This window comes from Gallus gallus, chromosome 5 (genome assembly GCF_016699485.2).
Source record: "Gallus gallus isolate bGalGal1 chromosome 5, bGalGal1.mat.broiler.GRCg7b, whole genome shotgun sequence".
NCBI lineage: Eukaryota > Metazoa > Chordata > Aves > Galliformes > Phasianidae > Gallus > Gallus gallus.
The window spans coordinates 10,334,490-10,356,198 of record NC_052536.1 but is presented as its reverse complement, the minus strand read 5'-3'; the positions used below and the strand labels follow the sequence as shown (position 1 = coordinate 10,356,198).

General features: G+C 37.0%; 1 protein-coding gene across 1 annotated transcript in view; it reads right to left on the bottom strand.

Annotated features, from left to right (window-relative positions):
• Positions 1-5,368: 5,368 nt before the first annotated feature.
• Positions 5,369-21,709, bottom strand: part of INSC (inscuteable homolog (Drosophila)) — a 105,269-nt gene continuing 88,928 nt past the window's right edge. The window contains exons 10-13 of the mRNA XM_046941998.1: positions 12,308-12,374; positions 9,684-9,839; positions 8,944-9,020; positions 5,369-7,180 (exon numbers count right to left, since the gene is read on the bottom strand). Coding sequence (XP_046797954.1) covers positions 7,052-7,180; positions 8,944-9,020; positions 9,684-9,839; positions 12,308-12,374 — 429 coding nt within the window. The 3' untranslated portion in view covers positions 5,369-7,051. The remainder of the gene's footprint in view (positions 7,181-8,943; positions 9,021-9,683; positions 9,840-12,307; positions 12,375-21,709) is intronic.

Below are 21,709 nucleotides of genomic sequence, written 5' to 3'. Positions count from 1 at the left end.
TCTCTTGCAGCCCAGAAGGCCAACTGTATCCTGAACTGCATGACAGGAGCGGTGGCCAGCAGGGAGAGGGAGGTGATTGTCTCCGTTCGTTCTGCCCTTGTGTGGCCTCATCTGGAATACTGTTTCCAGGCCTGGAGCCCACAGCATAAGGAAGATGTGGAGCTGTAGAAGGGGATCCAGAGGAGTGCCACAAAGACAATTAGAGGCCCGGAGCACATCTCCTATGAAGAAGGCTGAGAGAGCTGGGATTGTTTAGCTTGTAGAAGGCTGCAGGGAGATTTCATGACAGCCTTCCAGTACTTGAGGGGAGCTTAAAAATAGAAGGGAGACTGACTTTTACATGGCCTAATAGTGACAAGACATGGAGGAATGCCTTTTAACTAGAAGAGGGGAGATTTAGGTTAGATGTTAGAAATTCTTTACTCAGACAGTGGCAAGGCCCTGGTGCAGGCTGCCCAGAGAAGTTGTGGATGCCTCATCCCTGGAGGTGTTCAAGGCCACACTGGGTTGGGGTGGGGCTCTGAGCAACCTGGTCTAGTGGCTGGCAACCCATGGCAGGGTGTTTGGAACCAGATGATCTTTAAGGTCCCTTCCAACCCAAGCCATTCTGTGATTCTATGGCTACTCAGAATTAGTGTCCTGTCACCTGACTTCTTTCTCCCTCTCTCTAAACGCAAAAGTTTTCTCTAATAAGTAATGTCTAATCTGTTATAAAAGTGTGAGCTTGATGAGTTTGTCCAGGTATTTCTATGTTTTACAACACTGGCAAACAGGAGTCATCTGGTACATAACAAACAAGAAAATAATGTCTAATTTCAAAGGGAGAGTATGATGCTGCAAAATTTTCTGTTTTGATAGGAATTGTATTTGATACATAAACAGAATGTGAAATTCCTGCTGAAAAAATGTCTTTTGCCTCCAGTCTGCATCTGGAATTCATCTCTGATGGCCTAAATTAGTACCTATATGCGAGATGTTTAGACATCTGCTCCAAACACATTATCAGGATTTTTCCATAGCCACTATTAAAAGCAGTTCAATGGCATTATTTATACTCTCTGTCTTGGGCATTCATTCTCAAAGAGAAAGAATGGCTGTTTTAGTTTAAACCAGCAGGCAGCTGACACCGCCCTGTTTTTTCCCCAGACGGATGGGGGAGATAATGGCAAAAAAGGTAAAATTCAAAGGTGTAGACAAGCTAATTAAAAGACTGGTAACATCCAGAAAGCTTGAAGAAAATGGTACAAGCAGTATGCATTTCAGATAGCCATTTGTGAACTGAGTGATCACAACAGCAACGGAAATGATACTGCATTAGATATCTTCACGGCATTTAAGCTTTTTGATTCATTTTAATTTATCTCTAACAGAAATTAGCAGTATTAGCTAATTCACATTTCATTTAACTCTGCTTTCCTATAGGTTCCCTTTGGCTTTTAGCTCAGTTTAATTATTAAAATGAACAGTAACTCATTGGATGTTGGAAAAAACCAATATCTTTGACTTGACAGTGCTCTGTTTGTATTTATGCTACCAGTTTTCCCTTATTACTATGATTCAGTAATGATTTGGCATGAGACTGATCAGTTCACAAACTCTTAGTTACAAAGTCTTCTTGTAAATGTATTAATACTTCAAGGGAGACTATTATACATATTTTCTCTAAAACTGTTCAACCACCTCACCACCAGATAAGCACTTCCAGCTCAGATGAAAAAATTCACTCTAGACCTATCTTTCAATGTTCAATGCCATCTCCCTGCCTACCTTTAAAAATAAGAATAGTAGTGAGTCATTTAGTGAGTAGAGTGTTACTTTCAGTATATTAAATTTAATATAAAATTGAACAGAAAAATCAGAGTAGATTTCTCAGATTAAAGAAGCCGATGTTATTTTACCTGCTGGAGAGGAGCTCTGCTGAGAAGGACCTAGGGGTCCTGGTGCACAACAGGTTGGCCATAAGACAGCAGCATGCCCTTGTGGCCAAGACAGGCAATTAAAAAGAGTGTGGCCAGCAGGTTGAGGAAGGTGATCTTCCCCTTCTGCTCAGCCCTGGTGAAGCCATATTTAGACTACTGTGTCCGGTTCTGGGCTCCCCAGTTCAAAAAGACAGGGATCTCCTAGGAGTCTGGCAGAGGGCTGCAAGGATGTGGTTAGGGGCCTGGAGAATCTTCCTTATGAGAAAAGGCTGAGACCTAGGGCTGTTCAGTCTGGGGAAAAGACAACTGAGAGGGGATCTGATAAATGTTTATAAATATCTAAAGGGAGGTGGGACTCAAATGGATGAGGTCAGGCTCTTCTCAGTGATGTGTAGCATCAGGACAAGGAGAAATGGCCTAAAAGTTGAACATAGGAGGTTCTGTACTAATGTGCAGAAGAACTTATTTATTGTAAGGGTGACAGAGCACTGGAACCAGTTGCCCAGAGAGGTTGTGGAATTTCATTCTATGGAGATATTCAAGGTCTGTCTGGACACATTCGTGTCTGACCTATTGGAGGGTACCTGCTTTAGCGGGGGGGGAGGGGTGGACTCAATCCCTTGAGGTCCCTTCCAACCCCTGCAATTCTGTGATTTTGGCAGTTCATTGCTGCTATTTTAAAGGATGTAGCTTAGAAGCATGATATTGAAGATAGATATTTAGAACAAGCCATTCAAGATAGATAATCAGTCTTCTAATAAAGCAATGTGACCCACTGAAGACCAAATCTTCTTTCAGGTAGGCAACCCTAGAAAATCGGTAAGTCAACCAACTTACCAAGATATTATCTTGCCTCTTGTAGATACAAATATTATTTTAAACAGAAAAGGTCAGACAAGTAACACCACAGAAATTATTCATGTATTAAACATCCACAAAAAAAATCTGAGAAAAAAAATATTTTATGAATAAAATGTCTGGGCTGCATATATCTTTCACCAGTTCAAGCTAAAGGTAGAAATTGAACACACTGTCCAAAGCCATTGGAACAAATTATTTACTAAGAATTCTGCAGTCTACCACATACTTGTCCAACATTTCTAAAAACATACAAAAACTAAAATTTTCAGAACAATTTAGATGAAATTAAAACAATTCCAGCAATTATAACATTCAGTTTCCAGAATGACTAAGCTAATACCTAACTTACATGCATTCTCTATAGAGTAATGTGTCCACGTATATGGATATGTATAGATGTTACAGATGCATTCTACCGTACTCTACTAATGTTGCCTTCTGACGCCTACTACAACATACTAACTATATATATAATCAAAGCCCTAATTTTCATACACCAGACAGCAGACTTTAGTGAAATTCTTGACATGAAATATTTTGTTTCATACTACGTTGACATTAAGCATTTTTATTCTGCCTTAAAATATTCATTTTAAAAATTAAAAAACTGAAAATGACAGTCAAAGCAAACACTGTTGATCCAGAACTCAGCCAAAGAAAAGAATATTTCATATTTCATATTTTTAATGACTTTTAAATTCTTAATGAATGAAGAAGAAAGGAAGCAGGATGACTATTTTTTCCATAAACTCTAGCATATATAAAAATAAAGTGCACAACTGATGAAAAATTCAGACCTAGCAAAAAAGATTTCAATGACACTTAAATGACAGCGGTTCTGAACTGGTTCTTTCAATACATACTTTTCAACTACAAATACAAGATTCATTCAAGTGTATTTTCTTTCTGTAAACAGCCACATTTATAATATGAATATAAGTAAACAGACAATATGGACTCAGAATTATGGCTACATACTTACAGACAGAGAGTATTTGTAGTAAAGTCAGTTAATCTGGATTCACATTGTTGTACCCGCGAGCAAAGTCGACTTCTTTGTTCCTATTAGCCTGCTCACTGAATATTTGTTTGACACCTGTTTGAAATAGCTTGAAAACGTTATGGGTCATAATGGCATATTCTTAATAGCTACATTAATTTACTTTACATGTGTGGACACTAAATTACTTGACACTATACTGAAAATATAATGTCTTTTTGATTGTAGCAATATATCCTGTAAAGAGTTTTACAGAACAGATTGCTATAAACCATCCGTGATTATTTCTTTTCATTAATTTCCAATGGAACTTTCAGTGGAATGAGTACTTCCTGCCTAGATAACACACAATTGAGAACAGTGCTATTATATTCACTATTATCATCAGCAAAAGTCAGGTCTCACAAGAACAATAATCAGGTTGTCACAGAGCTTTTCCATCCTTGCCTCAGACTGCAGGATGGATTGGCATGAGAACTGATGCTGTGCCCATGCCTAATATATTCATTTTCTTTTTCTGTTTTCAAAGACTGATGTTATTGAAAGAAGAAAAAACACTGAAAAGCACTGTTCTGATTTCCAGTTGCAGCCAAATTATATCTTTTCTGCTACATTTGATTGTGCTCTCAAATGATTTTTATGTATATAAACACACATATGTAAAATATTTTTATAACAACCTGCCTCTATTAAAAAAAAAAAAAAAGAGAGAGAGATTAAGGGATAAATGTATACATATACACATAGGTGTTTATATATATACACACAAGCATGCTACCATCTTACAGCTGAGCTGCACTGCTGAAGGCCCAGGAATTAGTCCTTTTGCCTTGGAAGCACTGAAATTTCCCTGGTTTTATTTATTATTCTGATCTATGAGCACCGACTGTCCAACAGTCTGATCATTCTACACACCCTTTCCACAAGAGAAACTGTTACATTTGCACTAACCATCTGTAGTCCACTGCCACTATCCTGAGTAATATCAGTGTAAACTGGATTTGGAGCTCCCAGTTCTACTATACAACTATGCTTTAGTGGTCATAAATCAACTCCATTGCCTTGATCATGAGATCTCTGCCCTTTTCTGAATGTACATGCCCCACAATTTTGTTTTTCTTTTTCATGAGTGTAACTTCATCTACTATGAGACAAACTCTACCCTGTCTACAAATAAATAGTTTCTCATGTTAGCTGCACTTAACAGAATGATGTTCAATACAGCCTTAAGCAACAGGTTTTGACAGATTGTATCGTGTTAGAGATTATCAACTTTAAGAAATGAACATAATAAGGTCCTACTATGAGTTTTGAGTTCATTGTTTTACATGAAGAATATTGATTCTACTATTTAAAGCATACACACATTTCTGTTATGTGAAGAAAATGTTGTCAGCCACTTGTGTAATAATTTGAAAGCTGTAGGGTACAATATGTCTTAATGTCATACATTTAAGGAGCTGCCTCAAAGTATGCAAACAGAGTAGAATTCATCTCATTCCTTACTAGGAAATCACATCTGTGAAATATCTGATCCACTGTTTATCTTTGAACAGATGCTTAAGACATTCTTGTGTGTTTTTTAATGTTTTTAAAAGTTCCATTAAGATCGAGTTCATAGTTAAATGAAGAGATCTCTAAGAAGAAGTATTAAGGCAGACACTTCTTAAACCATGTATTCTGGAATAAAACAAAAGGTGGTCACCATTTATCACTGCTCGAAGCAAGGTCGATTCCTCAAAGAAAACGAGGAAGGCTAACACAGCTTGGCAATTTCCTGGTGCCTGTCATCTAAAAACCACATAATACTAAATAAACATTAATGAATTAAGTTGCTTAGGATATCTATGAAATAAATACAGTAAAGAAGTGTACTTATTTATTTGGCATATGTCCTAGTACCCTAAAGTTTCCAATCACAAAATGATCCAGCGCAATGGATGCAAGCCATCAAGAAAAAATTATATATACTTTCATAAGTTACAGAATGTTTTGTGTGAAGCTGGGGTGAAAAACACTCAGGATGTTGCTGACGGACTAATTGTAAATGCATAAAGCTTCCTGATGAAAGGAAAAAGATAAATCTATTTTTAAAATCAACTCTATTATTTTTCTTGTAATCTACTGGTAAAATCACCTTGTATCAACTCCAAGAGATCTTGGAAGTCCTTGTTCACAGCTTTAGAAATACAAGACTAGCTTAAAAAAAAAAAAAAAGAGAGAGAAAGAAAGAGAGAAAGAGAGAAAGAGAGAAAGAGAAAGAAAGACAAAGAAAGAAAGAGAGAAAGAAAAAAAGAAAGAGAGAAAGAAAGAAAGAAAGAAAGAAAGAGAGAAAGAGAGAAAGAAAGAAATGCAAATTCAAGTTGCAATTACCTGTTCTAATTATTTAATGTATGCAAGCAAAATTTTCCGTAAAAGTGGTAAATTGAGTATTAAAAACATGTCTGTATATACTCACTTCCACTTCTTGGAAGGCTTGGAAATGAGGGAAGATTATTAATGTGTAATGATCCTAAATCTCACATTGATGATAGGTTTGATTTCATGATGACTTTTCTATAAGTCTTTTAATTTCTTTACAAAATATCAGTACATGCAAATAAAAGTTGTCTGTAGTTACATATCTTCTAATGAAGCACATCTTCATACAGCTTAGAAATGCCCTCTAACATAACAGCAAGCCAATATTTGAAAAAATTTCTAAAAAAAAATCATTTGCATATCTTTAGAGCTCCATTAAAAGACAGGATGATGAGGAATTGGGCTTAGACAGTAACATCCCATTCATTTTAAAGTATATACTTACAGCCGTAAGGATCATTTCTCTTTTGAGGCAACAAATGCAACAGACTAATGCATTTGCTGAAAAAAACTGAAAAATGTTCTAACTATAGAAAAATATCAGCAATAAGACATCATTAAAAGCATTTAAAATAAGAGCACCAAATTCTTGGCTTCTTTACCTTCTCTCAGTTCTACTAAACATAATTGTCAGGCTGCAATGGTAAAATCTCCTAATATGCCTTAGTATAGGAAGTTTTTCTATTATTGTTTTGTGTTTGTTTGTTTTTTTAATTTACCTTTACAAACCACAGAGATAAGTTTGCTTATTCTATTTCTTTTGTCCACAAACCACATGATCATGGTTTTAAAATAAATAAGTCATAAATAACAATAGGACTAAATCTAAGTAAAACTGAGTATGTACTATATCATCATGTGAGTATTATCTTGACTGTTTTTCAAAGGATAGCTTGCTTTTGGCTCACATTTATACAAAGCTCTCTTCCATATTTGTGCATAGTAGGAAGGAATCCACAAGTCTGGGCTTTACTAACTGCTGAAAATCTGAATCTTCAAGTCCTTCAGGACTCATAACTGCTAGTCTTCGTAAGGCTGCCTAAAACAAAACAAAACAAAATATTAATGCATTTAAGTTTTGAGAAAGTCTTCATTGTAGGAATCCATTATAACAATCTCCAAGTAGCAGCCAAGATTCAAAACGGATCATCTCAGTTACATGGACTCTTTTATCAAGCTAATCTTTCGCTGCTGTCCTCAATTATCAGATGAACCCCCCTCAGAGTCAGCCATTAAATGACAATTCTTTGTGGGTAGATTGTTCGTGGACATGAGCAGCAGGAATAGTGCAATATTAAAGGAAAGAACATATGAGTGACAACCAGAGCATTTTGATTATAAACTTCTCCCACTGAAGTTTTAAGCAATGTCTGGAATAGAGAGATCTTTTAGATGAAAGGGTAGTAGAAAGAAGCCAAACATCAAACAATTTGGGAACAAACAAAACTGCTAATTTTTCAGATTATGAGACTACATAACAAATTGCTTTGATCATGCTGTTGTCCTTAACCTCTCCTTTTCTAAGAAACTAATTTTTCTCAGCAGATAAGAATATATAATTGCATACCTTTTAGCAACCTAACACTATAGATGCAACTGAACAGAGTCTGGCTTTCTTCAAGAACAAAACTTGTCTTTAAGCTGGTATGGTCTGACAGTTGTGATCAGCTATCCTCTCAACACTGTGAGGATAAACACAGTGCTACATTACCACAAGAGTTAATCACCTGCTTCAAAATGCACAAAAAGTAAAGAACCAAGCTAAAAATACCAAACATTGCAAGCCCTTCGATTTCAGTGACAATACCCATGAGCCTGAGGCAGTATATCTGTCTCGAGCATAATATTTTGCCATGTTTACAGAAAGTGTCATCCGGCAGTTGCTAAAACACTGAGAGAAGCAGAAATGCTGAGACAAGCAGGTAACAGCTCAAGCAATAGGTATGAATTCAGGGAATGTGCAGCACAACTTTTGTGATTGTAGGGTACCTGCTTAGCAGGGTTTTGAACTTGATGATCTTGAAGTCCCTTCCAACCCCTGCAATTCTGTGAACTTCAGCGAGACAGAGCAGCAGGAAAGTCACCGCCTAGTTTGCTGCTGTCATTCTGTGGCCTCTGCTCCAGCCATGCAAGATTAACCACTCTTCTAAGCTCGTATGTGGAATAACCACAGAAGTTCTTGTGCTCAAATTCAAACCTTCTTCATTGTAAATAAGTTCTGCTTAAATGAACAAAACTTCTCAAGTGCAAGCCCGGTGTTAACCAAAGCTACAATAACCAAGCTGGGCCAGCAAGCAGCAAGGACTTTTCTCTTAAGCAATGTTAACCTTCTGCAGGTCACTCCTTGGTGGAGCTCTATATTGTCTGAGAGTCTTATGTAGAAGAAAATGGATTGTAATGAAAACAAATCTCCATTACTCTCTTTGGCCATTTTACTTAAATATTTTCACACATACGTACACATGTGCTCATGCACCTGGGTAAAGGGCTACTGCCTCTGTGATCACAGGACTTACTTCAGCAAAGACAGCACTGTCAGAGAATGAAGTTTAAGAATGATTGAAACTTCAAATTACAAAGTTTTCTAGTGAAATTGTTGACTGCTCAGTAATATGAAGTCATTTATACATGTGTCTAAATCTTCAATTAGAGGAAAAATTATTGACATTGTAAAGTATTATACTAAATGTCCTGGCAAGAATTTAAAATATTTTTGCAATGCTTATGCATTTTGAAATTGAAAAGGCTGCATTTTATCCATATTTTAGGATAAGCACAAGAAGATGGTAAAAAGGTACCTACCAGGCATGCTACTAAAACAGAATCACTGTTATTTCTTTCAGTTGGTGATCTGCAAAGTTTAATTAGGCGAGGAATACCTGAAAGCACAGAAGAGTATTGGGAGAAATATTTGAGAAACACAAATTACTTCTTCTGAGATAATAAGGATAAAAGGTCTTTCTCCCTTATAAAGTTTAATATTTATCTCCCTTACCAGATATGTTCTCTAATGCAAAATGCTATGCAAATACTTAAGGGACTCTCCATGGAGTTAGCAGTTTGTGATTAACTGTCAGAAATCAAAATCAAGAAATACATTGTTTTTACCCTTTGTTGCTCTTTCAGAACCAAAATCATGATTCCCTTTCTTCCCCATCAATCCTCCCATGTCTTTAAAAACCTCCATCCAAAAGAATATGCAGCTTCCCATCAGATTCATCACATCTGAGCTTGCAGGAATCTGAGTTTTATGCACACTGTTGGATCCTGCACTAGGCTTTAAATAAAGGAGCGTGGGAAGTAGTCCTGAGTTATCACAGTCTGCACAACTATGCACGGAATGGAAGCTGTACCTCAGGTTCCTCTGGGAGTTGATCTAGAGGTTCATTTAGTACAACCTCCTCACCTTCTGAAGAGATTTTATAGGGAACCTATTCCACAACCTGTACCAAGTGAGGATAAAAAATTGAAAAGAGCTTCTCCTTGGCTGTTAGTTCCTCCCTCTTTTTCAGTTTTCCATTAAGCCAGTGACATATCCTTACAGCTGAGTTTTACAGCTGCATCTGCCACTTCAGGATCCCGGCTGAGTCGTGCCAGTGTAACTGCAGATTTCTGTTGAACTCGCTCACAAGCAGCAACTTCGGCTGAATTTCCTGAAGATGACCTTTCAAAGAGCATTTCCATTAGAAGTTGAACACCTACAAGGATGTAAGAGCCGTCGTTAGCTTTGCTCCAAGAAAAATCACTTTATAATAGTAAAGGGAAATAGAAAGTCAGGTAAGTGCAATCACTACTGGATTAGGGCATGAAGAATGCATAACTGTGAGCTGCAATTTTGCCATCAGCATTTAGGCCCATCTGATCTGTGAATGTTTGTTTTCACCAGGAAACTACAGAAATTTCTTAACTAGAAGATGAATTAACTCTTTCCTCTTCCATTCAGACTGCTTGGAAACAGTCTGAATACATATTGACTCAAATTAAATTGTGAAAAGTAGATGCATATTCTTTAATTGCATTGAAACTAGCCTAAAGGTTGTCGCTAACTTCAAAAACAGTAGGAATATATTCCAGGTTTCCAAATGAAGTTTTACTTTTAATTAAAAGAAAGTAAAAGTAGTGGTGGTTGATTTTTTCCAGGTTTATGTAATTTTAAGTGAGCCTTTAAAAGCTTCCATCTCAAACTGTTTACAGTAATCTGCATCCCCATAATGAGTGAAATTATGAAGTTCTACCTCTTGAAGTTTACTGTGTGACGACTCTTCATTTCAGAAGAAACAATGTAAAATGGTTTTATCAACTTTTTTTTTACCTGTAGGAGTAAACACTCATATTGTAGCTGGAGAAAACCAGAGACTGTGCTGATTTATATTTTCTAAGTTATTTTAACTGTAAGGACAATTATGTGCTATTAGACTCCATATGCCATTAGGAAATTCAGATTACTTTAGGTAGCATCAGAGGATTTTAACCATTAGAACATTTGCATAAATAATTAGGAGAATTAGCACCAGAATCACACAAGGAGATAATGATCAATTGACATACAAAATAAGTCAAAGTTGGGAAGAAAATCCATCCAGACTCTATAAGATTTTAAGATCCTTCTCAGTAGTGCATGTCTAAAGCCTGGCTTCTGACCAGCATCTAATTATCATAGTATTAGGCAAACACAAGAAGCTTTTATACACAAGATGATTGCCAGTCCGTCTGAACAGCCAGGAGGCAAATGCTTCCACATGAACTTCCATTAAGGAGTCTATACACAAACTTTATCACATACACACTTTAATTAATTACATGTTTCACTGAGGGATGATTAGAGAAAACACTTCTGTATTCTTTTAGGAAAGAGAAGGGGCTATTTGGTATTGTGTGTTTATTTTTCTATTACATCTAGTCACAGTTCACCTGTGGTGTGAACACACACAGATCCAGTGCAGTCTATAATGAGTATGCAACAACTTGCTGGAGTTCTTTCACAGCAACGTTCCTGTGCTACAAAGCACTTCATGCTTGACCATCTTTTTATGATCTTTCTGCTCTTGTGGAAACATGACCAAACACCTTTCCCAACAACAAAACAGTTTCTGGTGTGCTCAAGGAAACAGATACCCAAACTAAGTCATAAACCTGCTTATCTCCAGGGCGTGCAAAATTTTCCACTCACGATACCTCTCTCTAAACATGGATCCTAACAAACAAATCAGTTGTGTCTGAGCCTTGTCAATCATATTTATGTGCTCAGAACTCAAATTTTCCACTGAAATACAAGAAACAACTAAATCCATTATTATAAGGGCTGCTGAAAGCAATGCATCCTATTTTATTATGGTGACCTGCAACATCAGAGATGAATGCTGGAGGTATGGCAGTAGAGGTTGGACCTTCCCACGTGACAGATGGCAGCAGAGGGGCAGTCTGACAAAAAATGTTATCTGACACAGAAGTCCAGATGAAACAAAGGTGTGGAATTGAATTCCTCCACGTGGAAAAAATTGCACACACTGACATTCACTGACACTTGCTGAACATTTACAGAGACCAAACAAGGGATATTAGCACAGTGAGGCTGTGGATGGTGCTTTTCAGCAGTGGTGACAGGAATGTGAAAGACAAGCCACGCTGCAAATGGCCTTGCACAGCTGTCACATCATAAAATGAAAAGCATCTCCATCAGCTCATCTGTGCAGATTGGTGAACTACAACCAGGGAACTGTGCAAGAAGTTGAGTGTTGGTTTCAATGCACTGGAAATGACGATGGCAATGTTGGAATGTCACAAAGTTTGCACCAGGTAGGTCCCACAGATGCTCACAGAGGAACAGAAAGAACAAAATTTGCACGTTTGTCAGGATGTATTGAATCAATACAAGACTGGTGGTGACAGTTTCTTGAAATACATCATTAGTGGTGAAGAGACATGGCATCACCCCTACTAGCCGGTCAAAACAGCAGTCCATACAATGGAAAAACATGAATTCCCTATCAAAGGAAAAGTTCAAGACACACTTTGCACCCTGCAGCAATATGCAATATCCAGCAGAGACAGGATGCAAAGCGAAGTATTACTTGTGAAGCCTTTCTCCTTTAACTAATAAATACTCCTTTCCTTTCAAATATTCTCCACAAACACATGCAGAATGTAATTCAGTTAAAATACATACCATTTCCTTGAATGATTTCTGAAGCACATTGGTCCAAGACAGACATGTTTGCCAGTATTGTTACCACCTGTTGTTGAAAAGAACAGGAAATACTAAGTATGGCCTTACAATTCAGAAAGACTAAATAGGACTGTAATGTATAAAACAAGTACAGCAGAAATATAACAAAATGAGTAGAATTAAAAAGCATTCTTGTAGATTAATAGTCTGTTCCCACTTCTCATCTCTCAAGGTTCTTTATCTTACATATGGCTGATAATTGAAATCCAGACAAAAAGAGAAATGAAGTATCTTTTTCTTGCACTACTATACTCATGCATAAAAGCATGTCATGGAAATCCATGCAGCAGAACAATTGTTTGCTCAGATTAGAAGAAAGAGAAAGAAGCATTTATAAAAACAACCAACCAAAATGCCTGGAGGCCCTACAAGAATTCCTCCAGTAGCTGCACTCCTTCAGATGTCTGCTGTTAAATTCCTGCTCAGGCAGAGCTCACTGAGCAGGTTAAGGTCTACAACATCGTGTACTTTCAAGGTGTGCTCTCACTACCCTTCTTCTTCAGGGTTCAGCTGAAACATCGAGGAGTCTTCAACATGATTCAAGGAATTATGCAAGGAACACTTTCAGTTTTATTGAAGCCATAGATTATGTGCATGTTAGAGCTCTGTCCCAAATGGAGCTGGTCTTAAGCACGTTTACACTTTGCCTGAGCTAATACCAAAATCAAGTTTTGTACTAAGAGAAGCCTATGTGAGATTCTGATTTACAGAATTTTTTATCCAAAATAACATTAATCGTTTTCAGGATTAGGTGCAACACAGCTTGCTTAAAATGTATGCATTGAGCCATTGACAGAGCTTGAATCAAATAGAATTTTTGGCTTTCATTCATCCATTCCCTTCTTTGATATCATATACTTTCTTTCATTCATCATGCAAAATAGTTTTTTTTATACTTTAGTCTTCAAATAACTTGCTTCCTATATGCCAATATATCTCAACATTAACAAAATATATGAGACAAAATAATAAATATTATATATCGTTAGAATACAAAATTGAAGTAGTGTATTTTCTTAAAAGGTTCCTTTTGTCTCTATTGTAGTTGAGAAATACTGATCAGCCTCAAAAGTAATGATCAATTTGAGAACTGTTTATCAGCTTTGTACCTGTACAGTGTTTGTTCAGAGACAAGCAGACTTCTTGGAGAGATGTAAGTAGATCAAATCATGATTCGGATCTCACTTTGCCATCTCAGTAAAAAGGATGAGTCAGTTTCGATGCTGTGACATAAAGGTCTTCCACTTTCAAAGGTAGTGTTACAGTGTCATCTCTCTGAATAAATATACTTACTTAGGATGCAAATGAGTTGCTGAAACTCTAGAGTGACAGGTAGAAATATGGTAACTCAGTATATGTCTATGTATTTATTCCATACTAATTATTAACAGTGTTTCAGGCTGAGTGTATATGTTTTCTCATTCTAAATTATATCCTGTTAATGAAAATTACTTCCTCTATGCAGAGTCTGTACCCCATGTGGCTCTCTAAGCCACAGATGAAGAATTCAATTAACCATAATTTGAATATGTGCCAATTATTCCACTGCTTCAAGTTATTTTGTCTAATAAGTATTTTCATATGTAAAAATATTTTGTGTATGTCTTTTGACATCAAAAATTATTTGTATGGTGGTTACATCTATACTTCAGATGCCTTTGTATTGATTACATAGTCCCTTTATTTTGCAGTGTATTTAGTGCCAAAAGGTTGTATAGATAACCACGTGCAAAAACGTTTAAGTCTTCCCATTAATAAATATCAGGTTCTACCTAAGTTGTCTCCTAATATCCTAGGCCTCTAAATGCAGTTGAACTATAAATTAACTCACAACATATAGATAGATTTTCTTTCCCAGAAGCATCACGTTAACAATGTTAATGTTAATGTTAATGTTTAAGTGTGAAATAGCATACATGAACCCATAACAGGCAAGCTGAATAAGGAGTTGACTTAAAATTTTGTATTTCTGCTATATTTGCCTCTTTTAGAATTCACTATACATGCAACCTACATAAAATTTTCCTCTGTAATACAGACCAAAGTTCAAGGGTGTATAATTATAAGGATAAAGTCTCTAGAGGAAATCAGACTTGTATATAGACTCAAATTGCTTTGAAGAACACTCCTATGAGTGCTGGTATTAATGTAACAAGATTTCCTTAGGATTTACAGCTTATTGCAAACCAATAAGAAGAACTTTTCCAGAAGCATCTGGAAAACCTATGCTGAGGCCTGTAAATTCCACCAACCTTTGCCATTTACTGAAGTGTGGAGTTTGCACACATGCTATTAAGCAAAGATTATCAGACTTTATTTTCCAGGGGGGGAAACCAAAAACACACATACGATTGCTTCATCATATGGAGAATTCTTGACTTAACATCTGATCTCAGAATCTATTGCCAAACCTGAGGCAAGATTCTTAATGTACTGCCTTAGAAACCATATACTGCAAACACTAATCCCATCCAGCAGCAGTTCACTGCCTCAGTGTCTCCATGTGTACTAAGCAGATCTGTTCTGGATCTAGATCCTGACCCTTCTGTCTCTTGTATCTCTACTCCAGCAGATTCCTCCAATAGACCAACCCAAGCTAAGTCCACTGTGGGCTCAGTTATCCAGATCAACCAAAACTTTCAGGTGCTCATCTCTTACAGGAGGACTTAGATAAATCTGGTGGGTGCAGCTCTCTCTGTGGGAACTGAGAACATAGGCAGGGGCTAGTTGTAGAGTTGGGGGTCTCAGAATCAAGATCTCTTGGACACAGCAGGGTATGCTGCAGAATTTGGAACTGGAATTTCCAATTCATAGGGTGTACTGAACGAGAATTGTACAAAATAACTATACAGGTATAAAGGAAATAAAAATCCATAAACTCTGTTAGATGAGCTGTCAACATGGCAACATGAAGTACAGGAAGAGAAGGAGATACTTTTTGAAAAGCGTGCTTGTTGCTGAACTATTTAGTATCCTTATATGGAAGGACAGACATATTTTTTGGGTCCTGTGCAGAGAAGCTAAACTGACTGTCTGTACAATTCAGATCTTTCCATGTTCAGCCACTAGTCTAAAGCCATGTCTGTCACACTGTGGTGGAAACCACGTGTCTCTGACTCATTCTCTCTCTCAGAAAAGAATAATGTGCTATATTTCAAGGTAAAGAAAACATTTATGACAGCTTTGGACCAGTTGAAAAGTAAAAATGTAATTTTGCATGTTGAGAGAATTCCTAGATGTTGATCCCAATCGCAAAAGTGGTTAGAGCAGAATAAATAGTGTTTTGTAGGTTTCTTTGGTCTTGGTTTCATAGCTCTTTTTTATTCCTTCTCTGTCCAGTCAAGAACTTGGCTTATTCACCAGTTTGCTGCTTAGAGAGCTACCTCTCAATCTTTTAGGAAATTTAAGCTGCCTAAGCACTTCAGTTCTATAAAATTCAAGCATTTCAGCACAATTATTTCTGAGACTCTTCATTGTTTCTCAGTTAATTTATATCTATTTTAAAAATTTATTTGTCCAAAAGAATTTGCAATACCAGTCCTAACTCACAAGAGAATACTGAAGAATTATAGCTCTCAAACGCTGAAGTAATGAACACCATGGAAAAGTGGACGCGGTAAACAAATATAAAACTGTCTAAGACATTTGTGTGTCTCCAGATGAAAGCTGAATATTCCAGTCAGTGTTGCATGAATTGCACTACTAAAAGTAACCAGTGGAATAGGCCTCTGGGGTTTATCTCTGCATTCACTACCCCATTGCTAATATGTGCTATGCACTGCCCACTTACACATGCCAGGTAGTGAAACAGTAAAACACAAAATGCCAGCAAGAGAACTGTCAGGTGTGCTTCTATTTTAGCACCCCATGAAAAGGTGGCAATTTATCAAAATATTAACATGCAGATAGTCCCACTAATATGATTTATTACAAGGTTAAAATGTGACTAAATAGTTTGTTCTCTGAGCTTAAAAGCTATATCAAAAATTCTGGAGCAAGGGGGCTCTAGTTTAGATCTGTGCAAATGTTCCCTATTTAATAAATACACTTAAAAATAATAGAGACGTTTCAGGCTTTTCAGAAGTCAGTACAGCATTGTATTATTGTTTTTTCTGCTGCTCTGGAAATTAATTAAAAATCTGACTAAATATCAGTATGCTTCTATGAGCAGAACGAATAGTAAACACAGATACATCCCTCTCTAGTGACAATACAACTTATTAGTATAATTGGCAGTGTTTATATATGGTTGTTTACTCTAATAAACTAAATCAAAAATCAATCAAAACATTTTTAGTTCCACACAGTTTCCTTCCCCCCGCCCGGCTTTTCACACATACTGATACGACAAACCCTTCTTTTCATTCCTGTGGTCTACTTTGCATTGAACTTTAAGATTACAGTTGTCAAGAGTAATAGAAATTTGAGAAACTAGAGTTAAGAATCTTTAAAATGTTTTTGTCCAAAAACTCCGGAGCATCAGTCAACCTGGAGAGTTTCTCACTAAAACCATGTAACATAACACTTCTCTTTCTAAACAAGCGATGGTGACTAATGTTCATTAACTGGTGAATAGAGGTACTGGCCATTGGTAACAAAAGTGAAAACTAGCTAAAAATGTTTTTTATAAACACAGATGCATACACTGTGAGTGTAAAACTCAAATGCTTTAAGTGACAAAGAGGTTTAAACCTAAAGAACACATAGAAAACAGAAGGCTTCTTTACTACTTGAGATAACTCACCCTTAATGGGAGATATAAGATGATCTTAAAGTGTTTCTCATTAGTGTAAAACCAGCTACTCAGGAAGAAAAATGCAGGAGGATTTGAAAGATGAAAGCACACATTTCAGCTTGTTAAAGGGCCAATATCTTCTACATTTGAGGGTCACTTACCTCATTTGTGGGGAGAGATCTACAGAGGTGGAAAGTGTGATGCTAATATACTGTTGTTGATAGTAAAGGTATGCTGTCCGGTAAGCATTTATTGATAGTCCCAACATAAATTGAAAGTCACAAGCTCAAAATAAGAATTACTGAGTAATTTAATAGAGTGGCAAAATAGATCAATATAGAATCCCAAATCTTCTTAGATAATTACTCCTTTAAGGCTGATTCATCACTAAGTAAAATTAATTTTTGCTACATATTGTATTTGGTAATTAATTCAAATTAATGATATAAGGATAAATCAGACTGTGTCAACAAAATTCCAGATACCCATCTTCGGGAAGAAAGTGACATCTGATAACTAATCAGAAGGAGAAGAGTCTTTGAATGCAAATTAAAAACATTTATTCTTTACAATTTGAGTTCAGCCCATAGGGAGATAGCAAAAGAGCATATACAGCAGAGTTTAGGTACAGGCATTACATCACACTGAGGTAGAAGGACCTTTCAGGATACTAATGGGAGGAAAAACCTTGTTAAGAAATCTCTAGAAATTTTCTCTGGGACATGATATCACTTGAAGTGAAAAACTTAACTCCCAGTGGATCGGCTACCCATTTCCTTGATTGGGAATTCAGTTTTCTTCCTGAAAACAGAGAAAAAAAATATACCTACACAAATAGGGTCTTCCTGCATCTCATTGGAAGAGGCAAATATTCCCATGGAAAAGTAAGAGCAGTTAGAGACGGGATCTCCTGTGCACTCTATGTCTACTCTGAGGCTGCATCAGAGAACCACAGTCTTGGAATGCTAAGGCAGAGCATCAGAGGCTAAAACTAACTGAATCTTCCCCTGTGGTAGGAAGGATGTCTTTACTACCTTTTCATCTATTTTATTTCACAGTGCTAACTAAAGTACCCAAGGAGTGGGCAGAATTCTCACATTTTTTGTTTTAAAGAAGCATATGGGAAATGCATCCTGCATGGCTCACATGGTGAATACAAATGTTCCATAAGCCAGGCAATATAGCTTTGAGCTAGTGGTGGAGATGGACCCTGCCTCTTCTCTTGCTTCTGGGGCCACAGTTTCCTTTGTTTCAGATGAAAACCTGGGGAAAAAAAGATCACCCCTAAGACACTATTTGTGTTATTAGGAAGATTCTTAGATTGTGGAACTGATTCAGTCAATGCAAGGCACCTGGTCTCCCTATAGCAGAGCACAATTTAACCTATGCTGATGCTCAGTTGTAGGAAACAAATTTATTTAGTCTACTTGGAATCACGGTTTGAGTCTGTGAGAGAAAAGTTTATTACTCCCACTTTAGAAGAGGGAAAGATCACAGGAACTAGTTCAGCTGCCACTAACTCAAGCACAGTGGTCGGGAAGCCACTTCTGGTACCTATCCTAGAAAGTAACAGTTAGCTGCCTGACAAGCAAACAGAAAGAAAGGAATCACAATATGTAGAAATGCTCATATGAGCTCACCTGCTTAAAACTGAGACTGAAATTGCAGCCTTCACCTGGATAGTGATACTCTTTTGGAAAAAATGATGAGTGGAAAAAGACAGAGACTTTTAGAGGTCTACTGTCACATTTTGTGATGAAGCCAAGGAGACAAAAGTAGCAAAACACATACACAACCACCTCAGACTTGCAGCTTTATGATTGTTATAGTCTCCTGCCTAGATTCTGCAGGAAATAGCTCTACTCCAGCATCAGCCTGATTGTACTGTGAACCTGGCAGGCAAGGGTTGAGAATAAAAACTGCAATGAATTGTGCTGACACAACATGTTTCCTCCAGAGAGGCTTTACACTGAGTAAGCGCGCTGTCTGCCCAACTTTACAGATGATTAAACAGAAATGCTGAGAAGTTAAATTACTACTTCAAAATCAGAGCAGGAACAATATTGGGAATTGATCCCAGGAATAAAACCCTAGCCACTAGCAAAGAACAGCAAAGAGTTCTTGAGCTGACATGAGGATTTCACTCTTTCAACTGTGCCTCTTGTTTTGCATATTGCTGCATGTTGCATTTTGCTGCATCTAATCTGAATGTGCAAGGCAGAACTATAACTAAACAGATATTTTGTCTCAAAAACATTTTTGTGTTTAAGAGATAATTTTTCTTTAAAAAAACGGGGGGGGGGGGGACACTGGGAAAACAATTGCAGACTTACACAGAAAATTAATTGAGATATCTGTGATATAATGGCATGGTTAAAGTTCACATAAGGTCATGTGACTTGGGCCTAGTTTTCATTTCTGCATCTTAGTGGTTGTCTTGTTTCTTGCTTAATTTCTTAAATATATTGTTGAACAACTTAATTATGTAACGTATGACCTCCATTTCTAACTATATTAGCTGAAAACATGTTTTCTCAGCATGATCTAGTAAACATTAGAATAGATTGCACAATTTTAGCGTACAGTTTATCAAGCACAGTTCGCAGCCAGACCCAATAGTCTGACTGCCAACCTTTGCTCTGTCCCTGGCTGCTTGTGTAACGTGCCATAGGCCACAAAGTCCCAGGGTATCACGTGCATTTATTCTCTAGGAAAGAGTAGTTGATGGTTCGGCAGCAGAAGGGACATTCCTCTCCTGACCAACCAGGAGAGGCAGCCTCCTGCTTTATTTATTTTGCTCCTAGAACTTAGAAAGCCTAAGTAAGAAAGACTCCACCAACTGCCTTCCTCATCAGCAATGATTTTGTATCCTACTTCTGTCTGGTGTAGGGAAGATGGGCATATTACCCAGATGTCATTGCTCAAAGTCCATTCTGAGCCCTAAGTTCTCCTCAGACCATGCTGACTTCCAAACATAAGGGAAAATCTGGAAAGTCATTTAACAAAATGGAGTCAGGAAACTAAGAGTCTTCATGACAAGCAAAAACAAAAAGCAATTGACAAGGAGCTACAAGTTTCCCAGTATTCAAGAAAGACAGGTTGAGAAGTAGTACTGCAACCTGGCAGGGATTTTCATAAGAAGTCTAAAGGTCCTGTCAATATTCTTCTCTTTAAAAATAATGCTTCCAAAGTCTTTCACTGAGAGCTAGGCAACATTTAAACATTGAAAGTTGTTGATCTTCAAATAAGATCTGTCTCTGCTCACTTTTTGACCCTGAAATCATCCATGCAAGGGAAAAAATGTTAAGGGATTCCAATCTTAACTGAGAGAGAAGGTCTCAGCTTCAGAGCCTGCAGCATCTCCCAAATGCCAAGGAAAATGGAAAGAATTCAGGAGGGGAAAAAAATAGAGAGCAAAAACAAAGCAGTAACTATTTCAGTTTTCACCTTCCAGTTTAAAGCTTTTCTCCATCTAAAACTTTTTCAAGAAATAGCTCACTGATTTTATTCCTAGAAGTAAGCACTTTAAAATCAGTATCTTCACTGCACATTAATTCTTTGTCTACTTGAATAACAGAAGATGTTAGACTTTACCTCTACAACTTCACAGGTGAGGTGAGAATACTAGCAACTCTGAAGAGACAAGTGGGAATGCAGAGAGAAAAAAAATATTATACATAAATATCCTTGCACAAACATACATATTTCATATTTTTCTATGTAGAGTCTAAGATGATGGTTAAAATGAAAGGGGCCCCTAAATTACAAGGATTTTTGTTAGAACCATTCTTCTGACAATGCTTTCTCTTCATTAAGACATCTGACATTATATATATATATATATATACACACACACACACACACATCAAACACGTACATGTCACATGAACTCAGGCAGGAACCTGTCTGAAAGATGTGCCTTTACAGTACAAACCTGCTATCCAGGAGAAAAAAGAAAAAAAGTATCCACACTAAGAAAAATAACAGAGGACACACTTGTATCCATCTTGGCAAAAAACTAGAGGTTAAGCTATCTGCAAATTAAGGCTTCATCTGACATCTCTTATGCAAAGTATTCTGTTATAAAATTAAGCAATTCCACTGTAATACTTCTGGTTACAGAAACAATGGCTGCTGCTATTACATGGTCAATTATTATGTTGTTTATCTTTGAGTCCAGCAACACAGTTTTTGGTTTCTAACCTCATCTAAGCTAGCACTATCTGGAAAGCGAAAGTGAAGTCAGTTTTCAGACAGTGAAGGCCGGAAGTTTATTATCATTTGCATAAAACAGCTTCTCAGAAATTAAAAGACAAAACATGACTAGAGAAGCACAAGCAGAAAACCACTTTCCACAGGCAACAAAGAATGTATCTGACATTCAGCTCCTGGGTGAAGTGCTATCCATGCCACTGTGGAGGTTGTCAACTAATTAGTGCTAGCTGTCCTTAAAAAGGCTGTATGGAATGGCAACCTGTGACTTTCTGATGAAAATGGCACAGATGAAAACAAGACTCGCTTTTCCCTACTTGTTTTACGATGTTTTACATTTAACAATGTAAATACGTTGTTTTACTTTAAGCATACGATGTTTTACTTTAAGCTCT